Source organism: Phocoena phocoena, chromosome 1, assembly GCF_963924675.1.
Source record: "Phocoena phocoena chromosome 1, mPhoPho1.1, whole genome shotgun sequence".
Taxonomy (NCBI): Eukaryota; Metazoa; Chordata; class Mammalia; order Artiodactyla; family Phocoenidae; genus Phocoena; species Phocoena phocoena.
In genome coordinates this window covers 94,808,880-94,832,024 of record NC_089219.1, presented here as the reverse complement: position 1 = coordinate 94,832,024, position 23,145 = coordinate 94,808,880, and the positions used below count along the sequence as shown (strand labels likewise).

At 39.0% G+C, this 23,145-nt stretch overlaps 1 protein-coding gene across 1 annotated transcript in view; it reads right to left on the bottom strand.

Annotated features, from left to right (window-relative positions):
- NTNG1 (netrin G1) overlaps positions 1 to 23,145 on the bottom strand; it is a 331,661-nt gene that overhangs the window by 87,423 nt on the left and 221,093 nt on the right. The window contains exon 3 of the mRNA XM_065880721.1: positions 10,398 to 10,570. Within this exon, the coding sequence (XP_065736793.1) occupies positions 10,398 to 10,570 (173 nt within the window). The remainder of the gene's footprint in view (positions 1 to 10,397; positions 10,571 to 23,145) is intronic.

Genomic DNA, 23,145 nt, shown 5'->3' with positions numbered 1-23,145 from the left:
TATTAGATACATTCAAAGTCTCTTGATTTTAAATGCACAGAACTTATGATGCTTCAGCTTAATTACTGATCGCTGACCAACCCAAACTGGAAAGCTAAATTTTCATTTCCATGTTTTAACTTTGTCTGAACTGAATTTCAAGCTGGATGCGATTTCTGCAAAGGACTGCTGGATTCCTAACCCGACATTTCAGTAGACTATCTTTGCCACAGTGTGACACTGACTTGGTACTGAATCTTTATTTTTTTCCTTTGCGAATCCACTTTTGAGTGAGGTATGATGGCAGCAACATAATTTTAGTATCAGTTGCAGAAGCTCCAAATTTCCCCATGATTGAAAATCCTGCTCCACGACAAGGAACTGCTATGCCTTCGTAATCAGTCAAAGAGAATGGAAGTTGGGATGGCAGGAAGAGACTTTTCATGTGTTTTCAAACTTGCATGGAGTTAGAGGGCCGTGCATAATGCAAGGCGGAGTTCTCAGGATGTTCGGCCAGACACAGTGGAGAGCAAACCTGTAAGAATGTTGGATGCAGTACTTGCTGCAGTTGAATACTTTAGAAAGATGCAGAAATGTTTCCATGCCTTTGGGGAGGCCAGTGCTGGGAGAAATGTTCATTGCAGCTATACAAACCTTGCCAAGCAAGACCATATGAGATCCTATTTTCCTCATTAAGATGTTTTCTGTTAACTAACATTTGGATGTTTAAAATTCAGGCTCTTTCTCATTTTGTGGTTTAAAATTTTGTGAGGTGCTACCAGGTGAGTCACTTTCTATTCCATTGTTGTAAAATGGGAATTGCTTAGAAAAGATTTTTAAACTGCTCATTGGAATAAAGATTTTTGAAGTTGAAAATACCTGAGCACCAAGGGATGTCCATTAGTATACCGTCAAATGTTATTTTTTCCCTAATGTTTCTTATTGTAATGTTCAAACACCTTGCTTTTGGTTCTCTACAAACAACTAAAGAATTTAATAAACCAGTTATATGCATTGAAAAGGCTACGAGTAAGTCGTGAGAAATCTTTCAAATGCTTAAGAAACTAACACAGGAAGGCTACAATTCATTTCATGAAAGGTGGGTTTCTCTGGGGTCTGTAAGTGCTGAATCAATGAATGCAACTCCATCTTACAACAGTGATGGTTGCCCATAAGCCACAGGAATGATAGTCAGATTACATTCAGGAAAATTGTCTAGACATGTGTTGGCAGTTTTTTTAACCATTCCCTGTGAAGTGACAACTATTACGTAAAGAATATTTTTACCTTTAAAATTGAGCTCAGAATTTATTTCTGAGCTCAATTAATTATTTCTTCCCTTCCTTCTTCACCTCCCTGATGTGAATTAGCCAGTGTCCTTTGTGATGGCACATCTCTTTGTGCAGGCCTCTGTGAGCAACTTATCAACTTATCTTTATGATTGTGTGTTTGCCTGAGACCTCTGAGGGGACGAGCGTCATGTCTGTATCTCTGTTGTCTGCTCAGGACAATGCCTGGTACAGAGGAGTTGCTCAATGTACATTTGAGCAAAAATTTATCGCCTGTTTCTGATAGAAGGTTTCTATCAGAGTGAAAATACCACTTTTGGTCATAGTACGGTCTTGTCCCCTATAAAATGTTCCACTGAGACATTTCTCAGAGTTCAGTATTAATAAATATTTTTGTTCTCTTTGGAAATTTCCTCCATTCTAATAGCAAGAGTTATACAATGTGTAGATATGCCCTTCACCACTTTGTCTTCCAGGAAACTCAGAGGTCAGCTTGATGCTCAACTGGGTAAACTGATTTAATGTTTGGCTTATTTTTTTTCTATTCTTTTTTTCTCACACTTTCCTTTTATATTCCTATTTGTATGCTCTTATTTTTATTTGTCTTTTTCCCTAAGCTATCCAGGGGGAACGCAGATTTTGTGGGACCTAAAGCAAACACAAATCTAGGAGCTTTTTTGGGGAATACTAACTTTAAAGTATAAAATCAGACATGAAATTAGATTTGTTTTTTAATTTAGAAGGAGTCTAATGAGGGGCCCTGTAATTTAAGCTTCATTGGCTTAAATCTATCTCTGAAACAACCTCAAAAATCTTTGGGAAAGATAGATGATAAGTAGATAGGAAGGAAAGAAAAAAAGGAAGGCACCAGATAAGTTGATTCAGAAAGAGTGACCAAAAATGGAGAGCTGAAAGGGAGTTAAGAAATAATCTCACTCAGCACTTTAATTTTACAGAAGAGGAAATCGAAGGCACAATGAGAAGTAAGGTCCTCGTCCAAATTGACCCCTTTATAGTCAACACTAGAGCAGGTAATTATCCCCATCTACTGAGACACTGCTCAACTGATGCTGAGGAAATGAAACACAGGTACGAATGAGCTTTAAGGGAAGGTTCTGCAATATGTGGTATATGAGTTTAGGACTTCTGCTTCTTCTAGAATAGATATGCTCCTTCAGTCAGAGATACACATACATGTTGAGTAAGCCAAAGGGCCAAAGAATGTGGAAGTGCTAATCTTGTAGGTACTTACAGTTCTTCCCTCCTCACGCAGCCCTCCCCAATCCCATATTTATTTATTTATATTTTTTAAGGAATTCTACTGCAGTTGGGGGACGAGACCCTAGTAGACTTATATAGTTTGTTATTTTCTCCTTCCTCCCCTCCCCCTCCCTCTTCTTCTTTCTCCCCTCCCCCTCCTCTTCTTCTCCTTCTCCGTCTCCTTCTTCTTCCAACTTTACTAACCCTCCCACCAAGTATGTGGCTAAAGGGGACATAGTTAAGCTTAAGGAAGACAACCTGATGGAGACCTCAAAAATAAACACTCTGATTTTTCAAAGCAGATTAATGCAGTGCTAAAAGTCATAACTCCTTTTGAGAATCAATGGGAAGTTCAACAGCTTCTCATCAAGAGGGAGGCAGAAGAGATGAGGATTCAGCATGTTTTAAACTGAGAGAAAATATTACCATTGTTGTGTTAGGTGGTTTGAAAAAAGCCTATCAAGTAGGTGACTAGATTTTCTTCTAGCCAGGCTGCAGCCACTGGGAGCTCTACCTCCAAAAAGCCCAGCTGAAAAAGAAGTAGGTGATGAGTAAGAAAACATTCTGCAGCCTCATTTGTATTCTAGAGGAACTACTTCCAACATCCTTTCAACCCGGCTCCCTGGTCCAAACTGTTGTGGATAGGAGGTACGGTGAGTTGTCTCCCAGGAACTTGAAAGTGAAGGAAATAAAATTGCCTTCACAGAATTGTACTGTTAAATCAACACATAAATGATCCAATCAGAGTTAGCTAAGTCATCTTAGAACAACAGAAGGGCTCTGGGGCCTGAGTGTCTATGACAAATTTGACAGAGGTGACATTAATCTATTGATAACTTAGTGTATTAACATACCTGAAGATTGGAAGAAAAGCTAGTCAGAAGGTAAAAGCCTACAAAGAAGAGCATCTTCAGGCATGTGGTGGCAGTACTGGCCTAGCACTGTCTCAGGAAGAGGGAGGGGTAACCTGTAAACTTTCAGGCCTTCAGTGTTCTGTTGGCATTAGGGAGGTTGACCCTGGGGTAGGATGGATGGGTCCGATGTTTCAGCCTGATGTTATTAGCATTTGAATCATTAAAATGTTTGAATTTAATTCCCATGCTCACCAAGCAACCTTCTGATTAGTATCTGGCTCTACAAGGAGACTTAATTACAGGGGAGAGAATGCACTGATCATAAGGACTTAAATATTATTATTATTATTTCATATTGTGGATGAATAATCCTGCATTTGGGCACAATTTATCTCCCCATACAGTTGTTGTCTCCAAAGAGAGAATTTGCTCTTTAGACTGGGATGGGTCCACATGCTAGATTTCAGTGCAATTATTATGATAATAACAGCTAACTTCATTGTGTGCTTACTATGCGCCTACCACCGTTCTGAGTATCTTACATGTGTTAATTCATTTAATTTTTGAGACAACCCTATGATGTCGATACTCAGGTTTATTTTACTGACGGGGAAAAACTCAAACACAAAGAGCTTGCCCAAGATCATTGCAGTCAGTTGGGAAGGAGACTGAGATTTGAATCCAGAGGTCCAGGATCCAGAGCTTGGGCCTCTAACAGCTACTCTATATTATTGGTCAATTTATTATATCCTTATCTTATCTTATCTCTAATCCTTATCTCTAATCCTCGAAAACAAAACTAAAACAAAAAAACCCTCTGAAGACACAAAGTTTTTTTCCCAAAATTTAGCTGCAGCATGACATAATGTGATCTGAACTAATTTGGTGACAAAACCTGACTGGAAGGGGTATGAGGTCTTCTCCTTTATCTCACTCAGTGAAAATAATCATAGGTTTGCTACAGAAATATGTTTGATTAAGTGGTACTACCTGATATTCTGCTGTGGGTATTGATGTAACATAATGTATGTACACTGTATTACCTTTTAAAATTAAAAAAATTTGAATTCCAAATCAGATCTGGTCCCATAAGCATCAAATAAGTGACTGTGGACTAGTGGTTGTACATGAATAACTTGGGAGGTATCCTGGCTCTATATATTGGCCCTACAGCCTCTTAGAGGTAGGTCCTCTCTTATTGTGCTGACAGAATCAGGGTATTGAGCCTGAAAAGCTGGTAGTCAGAGCCCAACAATGGTCAAGTCACTGAGGCCATGAATGTCACTTAGGGAGGCCTATACACACCAGCCAGCCAATATGTCATCTCTAGATGGCTGGATGGGTCGTGAGCACCCACGAAAAATAAGTGATTCTCTTTCCTATTGTATTTCCTCCAAATCTCAGCTGGTCTCTTCCTATGCAAGACTGAAGGCCCTTGTGTTAGAACTGCTGAACTGTGAAGGCCACATATTCCAGGGGACATGGGAAGATCGATGGGAGGTCAATGCATCCACAAGCACATTTCAAGACTGTATAGGTTTACTTGTTTATTCACCAAATGATTAATTCCACAAACATTTATGAAGGCCAAGAATAAAATATGGTCCCATTCTTAAATTGCTAACATTTTAGGTCCTGAAGTCAGAATGACCTGAGTTTAAGTCTTGCTCTATCATGTATTCGCTGTGGGATCTTGGGGCAACCTTTATGTGCCTATGTTCCTTTATCTGTAAAATGGGGATAAAAATAGTACACACCCCATGGGGACATTGTAAGGATTTAATGCAAGAAAGTACATACAGCACTTCACAAAATATAAAAGGCTATGGTAAGCTTAATAAATATTAGCTCTCATTATTATCACTATCATGGTAATTTTTTTTTTATCATGGTAATTTTGATTATAGTCAACCAATCGTAAGTGCACATACATTACCAAGAATCTATCTTCATATATATACATACATTATCAAGAAAAGAGCAGCTGATTTTGCATAGGACAGTCTAGGTAGGCTGCATCGAGGAGTTCACATTGAGGAGTAGTCTTGAAAAATGAGCAGAATTTCAATAGAGAGTGAAGAAAAAGGTGATTTGGGGAAAAGAAATGAATTCAGTATCTTGCAATGTTGACTTTGAGATTTTCATAGACAGCTGAAAAAAAATGGCCTGGGTTCATTAGAAAGATTCAGGCTGTAATTTGTTTATTAGCATTAAACCAATAGTAATAAGATCTAAAACCACAAGATTAGAGAGGAGTATCAAGGAAGAAAACTGTACACTGAGAATGAAAATTTAAAGCAAGGTAGAAGGGGAGTCTTTGAAGGCAAAGAAATAACAAACAGCAATCTAGGAAGAAAAGTGGGAGAGAGCAGGTTTAGAGAAGACCGATTTGTTCAAACAGGTGTCAGATGGAGTCCACACCCAGTGGAGGACAGAGGAAGTCACTGAACTTTAACCTGAGAAGCCATATAGTGAGATGTACAGTCTTTGGGCTCAAGACACACCTGGGTTCAAACCTTCCTTCTCATTCTGACTAGGTAGCTAAACCTTAAACAAGACACTTTTCCTTAGTAGTCATCAGATTCCACCTCTATAACGTGAAAATAGTAGCATCTACCTTATAAAATTGTTGTGAGTTAAAAATGAACTAATGCGTGTAAAGCACTTAGGAAATTGTCTGGATAATGACATACACATGTACGCCGGGGAAAATATAAATTGGTCAATGCAAATTTGATACCAGAGAAAATAATAGAACAATCATTAAATTACTTTCCATCGCTCAGAGGAGACCTAGATATTGTGTAACAATTCAAGTCGGATTTCTGAACAAATAATGTCAATGTCAGACCAATTTAATTTTCTTTCTTGGAAGAATATTAGACTGTGTAGGTAAGAGGGAAGTAAAAGATTCAATACAGCTGAACTAGCTGGGCTTTTCTCCATGACATTTCTATCAGAAAGCTGAGGAAATTATTTACAGCAGCATGTTCCCAAGAGTGTTTTATAGAAGGTTTTTAAGTGTTCCATGAACAATAAAGTGTGGGAAACACATGATAAAATAGATTACTTATTTTAGGGTTCTCAAATGTTTTTAATAAGGTAATGTGAATATCTAAGAGTCAGTATAATGTATAGCATTTTCCAAACTTATTTGGCCATGGAATTCTTGTAAGGGTCATAGGACACAGTTTGGCAAGCAGAGGTATAGACAATATTATATTATCTTTTTTGGAATTACTATTCCTAAAGGTTAATTGTTAAGTTTTCAGCATCTATAAGTAGGGATCAGAATTTCAAGAGGGATCAGAATTTTATTTATGAGCTAGACAAGGGGAATCAAGAGAATCATGATTAAGCATGAAGTTGGACAGAGTTTCTATCTACTTGGAAAACAGAAATGAAATTCAAAGGACATTCAAAATAGAATTCTGTCAAAATAGAATGAGGATCAATAGGGAGAAGAAGAAAGATGTCTTATAGATAAAACATAAGCTTTGTAGAAAAATAAGAAATATATTGATACACATATATATGGCTTTAAAGAACCAAGAAAACACACTGAGTCTTCAGTAAAAAGCACAATGAATAAAAATATCATCACAAGAGTTATTACTTCTGCTTCTGCCGAGTCTATTATAATGAAAGGCATAGGGAAATGTGGTGTGTCTCACAGATTGGGGTGGCCGTGTTTTAGAGGGCTGGGGCTCTGTTTTCTTCTCTCCTGGCTCTATATGCTCCATACAAGAGTGGCCTTGGAGCTGCTCCAGAATTTAGGACTTCCAAGCCATAGTATTCCCAGCAAGGTCCCAGTTTAAGGACCTTTTGAGTGATGGGCTGAATGGTTTTCAAGGGAGATCTTAAAATTTCCTGATGTAATGAAGCCTTCCTAGTTTTTATGCTAAGAGTAGGCAGGAACTGATCTTCTTATTCAAAAATCCTGGCTGCTTGAAGTTCTGCTAAATCCAGAGATTATCCAATATGAGTGTTATTTCTAGGCTACTGAAGAGTTGGTGTTGAGGGATCAGAGATTGTAGCCACTCCTTTTTACTTCTTAGGTTTTGCATTCCTGTATTAGGATACAGCATATCCTGAGTGTCCCTATTAATATCTGACTTGTAATGTACCAACTCGAGTCATGTATGTGTGGGCACGTGCACACGTGAGTGTGTGCATGTATGCATGTGTGTAAGAAAAAGCCAAAATGACAGGAGAATCATAACAGTGCTAGAAGTCCTGAGTTTGGCTTAAATTTCCACACTAAAAATTCAGAGGACTTCCAGGGCAAACAATAGGTAAGAGAGTTGAAAATCTTATCATATGAGAAATGGAACAGATGATGTTAACCTGGACAAGAAAGAAAACTGGGGTTGATATAGAGTTTTAAGACTTAAAAAGAAAAAGTGGTTGGAAATTAGGAGACACTCAATATTGATGTTAAGAAATAAGTTTTATGACAATTAAAACTGTCCAATAATTGACAAGTCTGCCTTATGAAAAAAAGCCTAAAAATAAAATTATTTTTGAACACTTATTTTGTGGTAGGTGTTATGCTAAACACATCACATGCATTTGCTTATTCACTTCTCTCAAAATCCTTATGAGGTAAGAACTGTTATTATCCTCACAATACAGATGGGAAGCCAAGTGTTAGAGAGGTTAATATTGATACTTTACTTTTTCAAGGTCACTGAGCTAGTGAATGGACAAACAGGTATTTGATTCTGGAACCTGTGTACTAAACCACTTAATTGCCTACTTCCATCCTTGGACATTTGCAAGCAGTCTGATGTGGCAGAGATTTCTTTAAAGGGGTTCTTTCCATTGCAAGACTGGACCATTGCAGGTTATCTTAAAATCTTCAATCTAGCTTCGGCCATATTGAGGATTGAAACGTTGAATTCAACCTCCTTGGCCATTGTGTCCATCTGTCACCTTCATATTTTAACAGAAATGGGGAAAAGTCTAGAGAAGGCCAAGAAAAACTAAGGGATGGATAGACAATAGAATCCACATGGACAATTGAAAGAGGTTGCATTATATTAGGGCTATGTAAGCCATTTCCATGGAGAATATAACAAGAAATCCATTCCAGTGAAATAGCTTGGCCGACACAAGGTCCTTCCAGTGAAAATGTCTTGAAATAAGCAAGACTTTGAAGTACAGTTATAGGTAGAAAAAAATGGTGCCGTATTAGAATAGAAGCCAATGCCTTCAACAGCAGTCTCTCCCAGCTGCCTTTCTAGTAGCCCTGACAAGTTGGCCTGCCCTGAGGATGAGCCAGAATGCCACCAAGTGTTTGTAAACATTGTTCTCTTCCATCCTGTCCCACTAAAGGAGCAGCAGACATCAAAAATGAAATCTGAGTCATTTTCGTTTGAGGAAACCTTTAAACTAAATCTGACAACTGTGGTGATAGGAATTCTAGCTAGTCACAGGGTATGGCAACAAATAACCTCATGAGATTCCTCCTGAATTCACGAGTCTATGGCTCTCAACAATTGAGGAAAGCCCATGGAGTCTCTGTTAATAAAACCGCCTTGAAAAAAAATCATTTCTGCTCAACAGAACTTTATGTATTAATTTTAGGAGCTAGGCTGTCAGTTTTTTCTTTAACACAGAAAGAAATGGAATACCTTCACAAAGGGGGATTTTTTTTTTTTAGCCTTTGACAGATTTTTTTTCCTGCTTCAGAGAAATTTTAACATAATTTCATGCCCCCATTCTTTATGGCCTGTTACTCGGTCCATTACTTTTACATTTAACTTGATAAGGTCCTGGTTCCTGGCTATTAGTTTCTGAGGTTTGGTTTCTCACAGCTGCTGCTTTGAAGTGCCTGATAACATTCTTAGCCTTGCATGGCGCTGGTGGCTCTTCAAGGTCTCATTCCCCCACTACTCACTGTCCTGCTGTTTCTGTTACTTCTCACTTGAATGGGTGACCTCACCTTTCTCTACTTTTTTTTTTTTTTTTTTTGCGGTACGCGGGCCTCTCACTGTTGTGGCCTCTCCCATTGCGAAGCACAGGCTCCGGACGCGCAGGCTCAGCGGCCATGGCTCACGGGCCCAGCCGCTCCGCGGCATGTGGGATCCTCCCGGACCGGGGCACGAACCCGTGTCCCCTGCATCGGCAGGCGGACTCCCAACCACTGCGCCACCAGGGAAGCCCCTTCTCTACTTTTAAGAGAGGTCAAACCTTGGGCTTTTGTGAGTGGCTAATTGGTCCATGCATGGAATTGGGCAATTTATTCTGGAAGTAATCACTTGTCTCCTTGAGAGTGTCAGAACTTGTTTGCCTAGGGATGTTCAGGGATTTCAGAGGGGCACCCACATGAATGATAACGGGGCATCTTTCACGCTTCCTGTGAACACAGATAATGCCTGTGCTCTTTTCACATGCACACAAACATCCCTTTTCTTACTGTGGTCCCTACAGGCCTACAGTCACACTGTTTATCGAAAGGCAGCCTCTCCTAACAGGATACACGCCAGGCATGACATCAACTGCTGGCATTTGGAAAAAGCCCACCATTTCACTGAGCAAAGTCAGGCTGTAGCTAAATTTGGAGAGGGAAACATCTTCTAGACAAAGCATCTCTTAGGTTACCCAGTATGGGAAATGGGATTGTAAACACTTAGAGAATTTCTGGAAGTAGTTTATGGTTAAAATTAAGTCAGAGTTGGGAGTTTTGAATGCCTTTGTTATTTTAATAGGAAATTAATTTGGGGAAGCAAAAAAGGCAGCTCCTGTTTCATCCACTTAGAAAAAATTTCTCCTGTGGTTTCTATCATTTCCCAACACACTGATGTGAATGTTGGAAGACTGAATTTAACAGATGATCCAAGTGCTAAAATGTGCTTACCAGTGGCAAAATAGGGATGAAAGCTTTAGCCGCATTTTGAAGAGGAATGGGACTCCTGGTAAGAGGAGTGAAAGCACAATTGCAAGTGAAATTGAGAGGAACTCTCAGCTCATCGTGCACAAAATATGGTATTACCGAGCAAAAGTTACTCACAGGTATTTGCAGTGCCTTTGGGGATGGGGAGATACGAGCCTGGACTCCAAGGTCGGCCCTGATAATTCTTCTTGCATTTCCCACAGTCTGGACCTGTAGTGTTGTGCTCACATTCACAGGTCAATTTGCTGTTGTCATACACACACACAGTGGCATGGAGATTACATTTGCACCTAGGCAGAGGAGAGACAAGAGTTCATTAAGTCCAGTTGTCTTGGTGATCACTGAGGCTTTATCCATCAGTCTTCTAGGATTGCGGCTTTCACAGCCCATAGTGCTTGAGGGCTCCCTAAAGACTTAGTAAAATGTAGATTTGCAGGCCTGACCCTCCGAATCTTTTAAACAAGTGTCCTTGGGGGTAGGGGTGGGGGAGGGATTATGATACAGCCTGACCTCATCCCACACTTTGAGGAATCTTAATACAAGTCAGTTAGGTGGGGTCTGATGCTCACCTAAGTAAACTGTGCTCTGAAATCAGGGGTTTCCCAACAGATATCCAAAATATTGCCACTAGTGAGAGGCTTTTCTGTGCTATTATCAAATCTACAATACATCTGGCTTTGAAGAACAATGTCATCTTCTGTTTTTCCTTAAACCAGAAGGACTACTCTTATTTGTTTAAAAAGAAATATAACCATTGAGATAATTTGCTATTCAGGTTTATTTTATAGACCCCAAGCGGTTATAAACAGATGTTCTCATTCTGGGCTCTGAAATGACATTCCTCAGGCAGAAGAGTTTTTCCACGAAGGCCTCTAAGTAACCTGAATAATCCTCAGATTTCCTACTCACATAAAATAATCACAAAGGTTCTCTCATAAATGGGTCAAAGGACTCAGGAAAAAAGACGCTTCGAATACTAGAAAATGAAAACCTATGTGTGGCAGGGGTTTGAGGTCATTAGCCAAGGCCTTCCCTTTGGTGCCTGTGAATAATGCTATAATATATGAGAGGCAACAATGGAATATGCAATTTCTACAAAAATACATTCCCATATCCAAAGTCTCTGACTATAAAACTATAAAGGCCAACTTGATATCTGTTGAGGTAGCAGGTTATAACTTATAAGACACAAAGTACGAGCCACATCCTCTGGAGAAATAAAGCCTAGGTCAACAGAATGTCCATGACCAGAGGGCAGAACAGTGTAGGTGGGAAGAGATGTGTCCACACAAAGGAAAGGACCTGATACCCAGACCTGGGGGTAAAGGGCCAAGATCTGTCAGGGTCAGAACCCGAATGTGTGTGCGTGTGTGTGTGTTTGTGTGTGTGTGTGTGTGCGCGCATGTGTGTGTGTGCATTTTTAAACTAGTCTGGCCCTTTCTAGGAACTAGGACAAAAATATAGAAAGTCAAGTTTCATAAAAACGAAGAAATATTATAGTGCTTTACATTTGCTTTCTTTTTTGGCAGATGTCATGAATTGGGAAAAGTAACAATACTCTTTCTTAGGTAGGAAAATAAGATTCTTTAACAACTGCTGTTGGTCTCTATAATGTGTGTACAGTAACATCCAAATTTCTTTCTTGTGCACTAATGGTCTGTTTGGAACACTGACCCATACTTACGGCAAGGAAACAAAGGAATGGCTAAGACTATTCCTGAGGGCTGCTGGGCTCTCTTCTAACTAAAAGGTGTAGCCCCTAAAGCAATAGCCACCCACTCAAACCTTCCTGGGTAAGACCAAGCCTCAGCTTCTTCAGGGGTCGACTACACTTCATAGTACTTATAACTACACTCTGCTCTCTGTATAGTTGTAAATTATAATAAGCTGAAAGGCTACCATTTAAACAATACCCATTCAACATCAACACATAAACAGAGTCTTTAACATTCATACAATCTTTTAAAAAGAGAAAAAATTCAGTTAAGTAAAACAGACAGCGTTTAATTATGAGCTAGGTCTTGTAAAAATCTCCTACATGCAGGGAGTTACTTGCGTTAAGCTGCTTATTAAAGAATCTTTCTCCTTCCTTCATTAGCACCTTTATTTATGGGTGTGTTTATAAATATGGAAGATGTTAGAAACTTAAGTGATAGAAGCACCAGCTTACACTGATTTAGCACCCTATCTGGTGTTTAAAAATTCCAAATGAGGAAATGAACAATGTGACCCCAAAGAATATGCTGGTTTCATGTGTGAAGACCAAGAATGCAAGTAGTAATTGTAAATTGGATTATATACCTTGTAGCTATTAATACTTTCATACTGGTAGTCAGTCTCTGAGTTGTAGGCAATTTCTATTCTAAAGACTTTATATTTGCTGAGAAAATATTTTTTGAATAACAAAAGGAAGTGAAAGAATAGATGAATATTTAGTCTTATTTTTCCCATATTTCTTTCAATTAATGGTTCATTTTCACCTGTCCAAAGATTTTTAATCATTCAAGCCTCAACTCAATTCATTACTCTTTCCTGATATCTATCGTACCTACTGTAGACACCTTATCTCTCTAAGCTTCCGATTCCCTTAAAAGCTTCTGTGTGTTTGGTTTGGTTGGTTGTTACTTAAGGCTCTTTCTGCTTTTAGAATTTTTACTCATTGCATCTCTCTCATCTTAAGGAAGAAAAATATCTACTTTGTACCCTAGTCTTCTTTTCTTGCTACCACTTTAACACTCTCCTTCCCCTTCTTGAGTTTTCTACACTTGCCATCTCCTTTTTCTCATCTCCCACACACTCACTGTTTCCAACTAACCACAACCTCTCTTGCCAAGACCACCCATGACCTCTTGGTGAAAATGTAATGGATTTCCTTCCTTGCTTTATCTATCTCCTTAGGGGATTTGACTCTGTGGGACCACTCCACTTCCCCTGACATACTCTCCCCACTGGATTCTCAAGGTCATTTTCAGAACCCTCTTCTGTTGTTCTCTTCATGTGCTGTTCTTTGGGGTCTGGATCAGCATAGTCAGATTAAGTGACTCTCCTTGGGCGCTCTTATCCAGGTTGTTCCTTCAATTTCCTCTGTGGTCCTCAACTACTTTTGAGTTATAGGCAATCTAAAGCAAATTTGCATCATTTTTTTCCCCTAGAAAAAAGTAAAAACATGCAAAATAAACTCAAACAATGGGAAATATTTTAGGAGATTCAGATTCTCTGTTACCCATAGGAATCCACAGAACTCTCTCCTTCAATTATCACTAGGTGAAGATCACCTGCTCAACATGTGGATGAGTCCTGGTGCTGTAACGTCCATCACAGATCTCTCTCCTGAACATGTCAAATCCAGCATATCCCAAACTGAATTATTTGGCTTCCCTCCCCCACCTACTCATCCTTCTGTGTTTTCTTTCTCAGTACACGGCATCACCTTCTAGTCAGCTGGTCAAGAATGACCACTCCCACTCCCTTTCCTATCACATCTAATTTGTCTTTACTCAGTCTCTCACCCAGTTCTGAAATTCCTCCTCCTCAATAACTCTCAAATACATACAGTTCTAGCCATTGCCACGTCCCTGTGGACAGCATCATCATCTTTGATCTGGCTTATTACAATGGCTTCTATAGAGACCTTTCTGCCTCCTCTCATGCTCTTCTTTAGCCCAATCTCATCACAATAGTCAAAACGATCATTTACACAAAAATACCTGGGTCACCTTGGCTCAGAACCATTGACAAATTTCCCTTTATTCTCAGAATAGAGTCCAAGCTCTCTAACATGGCCTACAAGTCCCTTTGAAATCGATCTCTTGTTCTTTCCCCATTATTATTTGCACCACTACCAATTCTACAATTAGTTCTTGAAACTTTGCCTTTGCGTAATCTTTTAAGCTGTTCCTTATGCCTAGAACATAACTCTACCTCTTTTACCTGCATAATTTTTACCATTCAGATGTCAACTTGGAAATCTCAGTGTCTGGCTCCTAGGTGACATTCAAAAACCGTCTGCTGATTAACTATCTGAATCCTTCTCTGACCCACCAGAATGCCTTTCCTAGCTCCTCTGACATGAGGTAAGGCCAGCCACAGGATGAAGTCCACACTATCTTTGCTCTAGACTTAGGCTGTATTGTAATTGTTTATTCTTCTGTCACTCTCACTGGAGTGTAACCTCCTGGGAGCAGCAGTCATATTTGCCTTATTTATTGTAACATCCCTAGCACGGGTCAAGCTACTTGGCACATAATAAGTGTTTAAAAAATATCTGACAAATAAACAAGTGACTAATAAACAACTAAACTTCCTGAAAGCAGGGACTTCATGTGCCTGTTCTACTATGATGAATACAGCAATGGACTAAGAATAGAGAATTAACAGGCATTGTACTAAGTCAAACACTCCATGATGTGTGCTGAAAATTGCCCTCACCACTGGTTTTCATAACTAACCTTATATTGGGCAAAGGGAACTCTAAAATTGGTGAGAGCTTGTAAACTGAATTTAATTTAATTTAAACTCCAGAGGATTTGCCAAATGTCTGAAAGCTAACGCAAGAGCTATCCTAAAAAGATGCCTAAAAGACCTAGGAGAAGAACGCAACTTAGAGGAGGGATAAAAACAGCTTAGAGGAGAGCATTTAGGTAGCATAATTGTTCTGGAGTGTGCATCTTTTAGTTTCAATTTCTTCCTGTAAGGATGGCCACCCTGGGTCAGCTAAAGTTTGGTAGAGTGCTGCTTGGGTGCTGGCTACAGCTCTAACTTCGTAAATCTGCTGACCTAGCTCGGCTCCTGGACTGTCTTTCTTCAGTCATTGTGACAACTGCTGTGCCAGGGCTGAGCTTGTGAAAGTGGACGTTGAGGTACAACGTCATTGGCCTGTATTTGGAAACGGCTCCCTTTCATTTTCCACAGCTCAGTTTATTCTCATCATCCCATTCCAATCAGACACTGAAATCCTTTATTTAGAGCGCTTGCCAGAGTGGCTTTTCCTCCAACGGAAAAAAAATGTATTTCACAATGCTGGGAGATCGCTCTCAATTCCCGGTGTTATGAACTCCGGCCTTGTGATGGGGTGGAAGGCAGACTCCCGTGACATCCACTCATCTCTGACAGATTCATTATCCATTTCCTTGGCCATCCAGCTGCCACGTTTGCCATCACATTAGGTGGGGGAGGAACTGTACAAGTGGAGATCTAACAGGCTTCGCTAGCAGTCACAGATCTGATGTTCTGGAGAGCTGAGCCTATTCACCGATTCTGTTTACATGTATAGAACACATACCAAGACACTGCAGATAGAACTAATTGACTTGCTTGTACCTCAAAGATCCACTTGTGTGTAAGCAACAAATTGCACACACTGTCAAATAAGGGCATTGCTAAGACAGACCTTTAAAAAAAAAAGTGAGCTCTATTCTGTGATGCAAACTTAATGAAAACCAGTGTGTTCTTGCTTTTAACCAGGTCTGCACTTCCTGTATTTTAGTGAGCAGCTGTCACAAGTCAATTTAATCTTGCTTATAAAAAGGCTCCAACATTTAGATCTGTGCCACCTGCCAGTAGGTATGAAAAACCCATCTAGTCTGCCTGTTTTTTTTTTTTTAATAACTTAATATATTTATTCTGGGAAGCATGCTATCCACCAGAGTTTCCTGTGAGTTAGAGGTCTGTACATGTAGTCTATTGTAGTGTTTCAAATAAAAGTACCAAGACAAAGAAGTTTAAAACTGGCCTTTTGTGAAACAAAACTGGAAGGGAAATCAGGCTTGCTGCTTTTTGGCTACTTTTATGCCATAGGAGGATCTACCCTGAAGTGAATGAAGTTTAAGTATCAGGCGGCCCTTCAAAAACTTGAGAAGGACCCTAACAATGTGTTCATACAGTCATATGCTTTTATATTATTTTCACCAATAAGATATTATTATATTTTTTAATTAATGAAGGTTTTTCCTTAATAAGCCCCCTTCCCAAAGGGCATACATTTCAGGCACTACAAAACCTGGATCAGGTTTGCCTTCCTTGGGTCGGCACTTGCTACACAAATACTCGTAGAAAACAAGTTAGGACAAATATCAGGCATTTGGAGATGTCTTTTTCAAAAGGTGACAAATTATAAAATGCCTCTCACATACTTCTTCTCCCTCTGCAGCCCCTTGACCTTTCTCTTTTCACTTTGACACATGAATTTTCAATTTCTACTTCAATACATTATTTGAAATGGGAGACTTGCGGCAAAATGACTTTGAGATTATGAGTTATATGACACTGAATCAGACAGCCTCGGCCACTTATTTGCTGTGAAGCTATGAATGAGTGATTTAACGAAGAAATAAACAGAGCTAAGAGCTAACCTTGACTAAATACTTCCAAGCACCTGGCACTGTGCTAAGTGCTTTTTGCATATTTCACACATTATTTCATATAAACTACAAAATAGTTACATGGAATTAGCACTATTAATAATTATAGATGATGTATTTGAATATTGAGGGACTAAGAAATCCAAGTCTCCCAGGCAGTATGAGCTGGAGCAGGGATTCGAACTACGGGCAGTTAGCCTTTAGAACTCAGCTCTTACCAATGCAGAAGTCATGCTGTCTTCCTGAGTATGGCCAGGCTTCAGCTGCCACAGGGACAATAAATGAATGTGTTTCAAGAACAGTTTTGGGGACTGAATGAGATTATCCATGCATACACTTAGCATAATGTCTGACAGAAAGGTATTAATAAGTGTTAGTTTCAATTATTATTATTATTTCTACTGTCACTATTGTTACCGCTGCTACTGGAATGGGCTGTCTGCTTCATTCCATAAGCTTTAATTAATGACAAATTCTATGGATAACACTGTGACAGGTCTCATGCATTCAAAAAGAAGACGACGTAGAGTCCTAATCTCCAAGAACAAGCCATCTGTTGAGTAAAGGAGATGAAACATACATAGACTAAATACAGACCACCAAGACTGAATACTCTATTTAATCATGACCATATAGGAAATTAGGGTAGTAACACTGAGTCATCTCTACATTGATAAGGACGTATTTGTACTAAACAGTCAGAGATACAGCCCCTATCATTTAAGGCAGGTGGAAAAAAAAAAATCAACACTTACCAAAGCCCACTATAGACCTGGAACTGAATAGATGCTTTACGTATGTTATTTCACCTCAGCCTCATCACCACTTTGAGAAGGAGGAATAAGTATCTGTGATTTACAGATGTGGAAAGTGTGGCTGAGAGCAGTAAAGTAACTTGGTCAGAGAAACATGCTGCTGGTAAGTGGTAGCCAAGAGTCAATTCCAAAAGCTGGGCTCCTTCTAGGACATCACTTTATTTGAGGAAGAACAAAGCAAACTGGTTCAGAGGAGAAGTAGACCCATGGTCTAAACAGCGTATTAAGACATTCTCTAACACTTGCTAGTCAAGGTGTGGTCCGTGGGCCAGTAGCTCTGGGAATCACCTGAGGGCTTGTTAAAATCTCAGGCCTCCCCCAGGCTGTCTGAATAAGAATCTGGATTTTAACCAGATCTCTAGGTGATTTATGTGCACAGCAAACGTTGACAAGGACTGCTGAGCTCACCAGTGTGTCAAAGTCCTGCTGAACAAGAAAACTAAAATCCTGGGGGTGATCCTTCTGCACACCTTCTCCCTTCCACCATATTGTGTGGAAATCTCTGACCTAAACCTGACCAACACTAAGGTTCTATCTGTACTCACAAACTGAATATATATATATTATGATATATAATATTATATATAATATATAACTTATAATTCAACAATAAAATGACAAATAACCCATTAGAGAATGGATGAAGGATCTAAACAGATACTTCTCCAAAGAAGATACGTGCATATGGACAGTAAGTACAAGTAAGCACATAAAAAATGTTCAACATCATTAGTCATTAGAAAAAATACAAATTAATATCACAATGAGATACCACTTCACATCCACTAGGATGATTATAATTAAAAAAGATGGACAGCAGCAGATGTTGGCAATGATGTGTAGAAATTGGAACCCGTGGGATAGGGAGGGTGGAAGGGAAGGAGACGCAAGAGGGAAGAGATATGGGAACATATGTATATGTGTAACTGATTCACTTTGTTATAAAGCAGAAACTAACACACCATTGTAAACCAATTATACTCCAATAAAGATGTAAAAAAAAAAAAAAAGAAAGAAACTGGAACCCTCACGTATGGTTGGTAGGAATGGAAAATTGTGCAGTCACTTTGGAAAACAGTCTGGTAGTTTCTCAAAAAGGTAAACATAAAGTTACCACATGACCCACAAATGTTCATGGCAGCTTTATTCATAATAGCCAAAAAGTGGCAACAACCAAAATGTCTACCAACTGATGAATGGATAAAGATGTAGATAACAATAGGAAAAACACAAAGTAATGAAGTACTGGTACATGCTACAACATGGATAAACCTTGAAAACATGCCAAATCAAGGAAGCCAGACACAAAAGGCCACATGATATGTTTTCCTTTGTATGAAATACCCAGAATAGGCAAGTCTATACAGACAGAAAGCAGATTTGATTACCAGGAGCTGGGGAGAGGAGCAAATAGAGTGACTGCTAATGGACAGTCATTTTAGAGTGATGAAAATATTCTGGAATTCGATAGTGATGATGGCTGCACAACTTTTTGAATATACTAACACCCACTGAATTGTGCATTAAGGAAATGAAAAAATAAACTAAATGAAATAGGGCATTTATCCAAAAGAGACTACAGAAAACAATGGATAAGAGTTTGGGCTCTGGGGTTATGTAGTATAGCGTTAGCAGGAGCCTTAGGCAACTTCCTCAAGTTCAGTTTACTCCTCTGTAGAATGAGGATAGTAAAATACCTACCTTAGGGGTTGTTGGGAGGGTTGAATGATACACTGTGATGAAGCAGAAACTGCTAACTGATCTTTGTTTTTCCACACCGGAACAGTTTTAACTGGGCATATGGTCACAGGCATAAAGACTACATTTCCCAGCACTTCCTCTAGCTAGGTGTGGCCATGTGACTACATCCCAGCCAATGGCATATTATCAGGAGTGGTGTCTGTGACACTCCTGTTGGGCCTGCACTCCTTTCCCATTTCTCATTTAGTTCCTGGAACATGCACTGGGTATTGAGTCACTCAGACCATGTGGACTTTGGTAGTGGAACCAGGGTCCTCAGACAATCCCCTGCAGTCAGAGGAAGGTGGGTCAAGGTGAGTGTATGGAGCAGAGCCACCATACCAGCTCTGGAGCACCAACCTCCCAAATGCAAGGAGATAGAAATAAACTTCTACTTTGTCTAAGGCACTGTTAATGTCAGTCTTTCTTACACACATCTGAAAGTATATCTGAAAACAGCACCTCATATGTAATAAGCACTTAATAAATATAAACTATTACTATTATCATTTGTATTTTTAAGCACAGTCTTATAGCAAAAGGCTGGATCTTCAAATATCAAATGGGGCTGGTCTGATCCTAATCCCACTAGAAAAGAGAGGGCTCCAACCTTTCCAGCATTCTACTACCTCTTCCTTCATTAATTAAATCTAAAGTCTCATGCTACTGATCACTGGTAAGCAAAAATGTTTTCAGAATATGTGTATTTATAAGCTATGCAATGGTCAAAGTTCAGTGTGAAATAGATATCTGCTTATAATTTTTTGAAAGCAGTGACACACCAACAGACCAACAAAGAGGCGGAACATCCGACTTGTGTTTGGATTCCTGTATTATGGGAGAAGCATAAATGAAAGAAGTGGTGTTAGGACTCTAGGAAGCCACCCTGCAAATACAGAGGGCAGGTTTCCATATGGCTCTTGAGCTCATTCTTTCACAATATATTGAGTTCCTGGTTGTTGGGGGCCCTGGTTGATGGGGGCTCCACTCTCCTAACCTTTGTTCTTGGAAGAATTATTTTTGAGAACCGAATGGTATAAACTTATTTTTTTTGAAGCAGAGAAATGTACTGTTATACAGTTTTCTCTGGGAGTGTAAAATAAAAACTGAGATCTTGATCAGCTCTTCATTGACTCTGGGATTCTAAAATGATCTTTTAAAAAAATTTATATAAGGCAATTGGTTTGCTCCAAAAATTGATGGAAAAAGGACCAGAAAGCCTTCTTACACATTTTGCAATACATGACTTAGACATCCTTATGGCACTTTTAAAACTCTCTAAAAGTTCCATTTAAACCTTACTTGAGACTTTAAACTTACTCACAGTGAAGCATCAGATTACATGATTCACTAAACTGCTGGTTCTTGTATATAATATTAAAAATAGTCCCTTTCTATTTCTAAAGCTTGCCAGGGAGACAAGAGTACCATGACTATAAAATAAAAATAGGAGCTTATCAATTTGAGATAATGCATTGTCCAAGATTGGAAAGGGTATATGATGGTGCTCTGTGACCCGTTTACTACATCCAAGAGAAATCTGGTTAGACAAGAGGGGCCAAAAGATAAAAGGCATAGCAAGATAATCATCGCAATCCAGACTGTCACTCTTCTCTGCACAACCAATCAGTCTGAAGACTGGCAGGTAAAGAGCTTGTTAAATTAAAACTCAACTAATCCAAGACCAATTAGCAATTAATAGACGATCCTAGATGCTTAATAAGTGCATAGTAAACCATTCTAATTCTTTTTGAGAAAACAGAAAATCTATGGGTCTCCAATCCTAGAAATACAAATGATCACTGTTCAAAGAACCAGATTCTATAAGACAGATAGGGCAACATGGTATTAAGAGCTTGGACTCTGGACATGAAGGGGCTGAGTTTAAGTCCTAGCTCTACCATGAGCCTGTTGGGCGTCCCCAACTGAGTGTCAGTTTCCTCACCTATAATATGGATTACCGTTAGTAACTATAGTATAGGATTGCTATGGAGATTAAATGAAATAGTCCACATTAAATGTGTATCACAGATTGTGGTAGATAGTAAGTATTCAATAAATATTAGCTATTATTATAGCTATTATTATAGAGAGGAATGGCAAATTCATGGTTATCTAAAAGTCCTTCACATTCCCTTCTCTCTTGCCTTCCTCTATAAAACATGTGGGAAAACTAAAACACTGATTTTCCCAGACTGCCCTTCCTCTGGGGTTGGCCGAATTAGGTAGTTCTGACAAATGAGATGTGACCAGAAGTCACTAGGTAGGGTGTTCAGGGAAGCTTTTCAAAAAGGACAGCTTGAATGGAATCATTCCTTTGGCTTTTTGCTCCTTTCTCTTTGCGCTTTCCTCCTGTTCTGTTGTCTGGGGTCCAGACGGAAATGCTAGAGGGACTTAAAGCTTTGCAATCATAAGAATGGAAGTTCTGCTTAACGACAGGTAACTAGGAGGCTAGAAGGAAACCAAGGCCAGACCATGTCCTCACACACTATGTGAGCCCCCAGCAACTGACCTCCCCATGTCCTCTTGCATGCAGAAAACAAGCCTCACCCTGTTTAAGACATTCAGCCTTCCTCTTTGGGAAAACTGAATATATTCCTGATATAAGAAGCAATTATAAAGATTGTTGACGTGCTCAAGTTATGTTCACACATACTTGTGCATTCTGTGGTTTACAGTAACCAACTAAGATTTCTTTCTTTTTTTTTTCTTTCTAGAACCACAAAAGTGAAATATTTTTTTTTCACTTTTTTTTTAAATTCCAATTTGATGTGAACTATACCATGATAATTTCATATATACTTCTTTGTATTAAAAAATATAATTCTCCTCTTGGAGAAATTGGGACATAAGAAAAATAGGGCAGGAATAAACCTAAAGTTCTCTTGTGCTCTGCAAAGCCACAGAGTTCAGTAAGGCTCTGCTGCGGCACTGAGCCATCTGACACTGTGGGATTCCTTCATCAGGTTGGATTGTCAGGTAAGTTTTTGAGATCTCTTAAATATGTATACTTATCCACTTAAAAAGGTCTTATTTCTTCAAATGGTTACCTTAGAGTCTGATTAAAAATAGATCAGGCTGAATAAATAGCTTTATGACTAGAAATAAAAGTCAAATCTGTGCAAAAGAATACACTACAGCAACCTTATTCTATACTTTTACTTTTCACTACAAAATTTGAGAGGAAATTGAATTAGATTCCCATGGGTGGTATGGAAAATTGGGGGTAATAGCTTTCTTCTAATTCTTTTTCTGAGAAGTAAAATAACGTCCAGTAGAGAAGAATGCACCTAGCAAAGCTTTTGGCTTTTCCCCCTTATTTGGTGGCCTACTTTTGTTAATAAGCCTTGGAAAAGTTGAAGTTTAAAGACAAAAAAATAAATAAATAGAGAGAGGTAAAAGAAAAAAGACCCGCCCACTAAAAGAGCATGATCTTACTTGCTATGACTGATGACCTGAACTGTTTCACTTACGATTAGAAACAAGGGCTTTAAAGCAAAGAAACAAAGAACTCTGAGAATATAAATGAAGCACAGCAACGAGTTCTGAAAAGATCCATTAGATAGGATATGGTCAGGAAAAAGTAACTAGATAGTACTGATACTGTCACAATCACATCCAGTCTTTCCATCGATACGGTTAAATCTTCAGAGATAGGGTCTGCACCAAATGTGTGAGAATATTTTAATGAGAAATGAAATTTAAAGTAATTTAATATGGATCAGGGTCATATTTTAGAGTCAAATGATATATGATCAAGAGACCTGGACACAATCCCTAACTAGCTGATTTATTTTTGGTGAATTAAACTGGCTTCTGTGACTCATTTCTTTGAAAGGTGAAGGATTTGGTCTGTGTTTGAAAAATGCCCTACATTGGTTGCCTGACTGACCCTACCTTCTGGCAATATCTAAACTGTGGTGGGTATGCCTGTGTTTTTGCACACCCCAA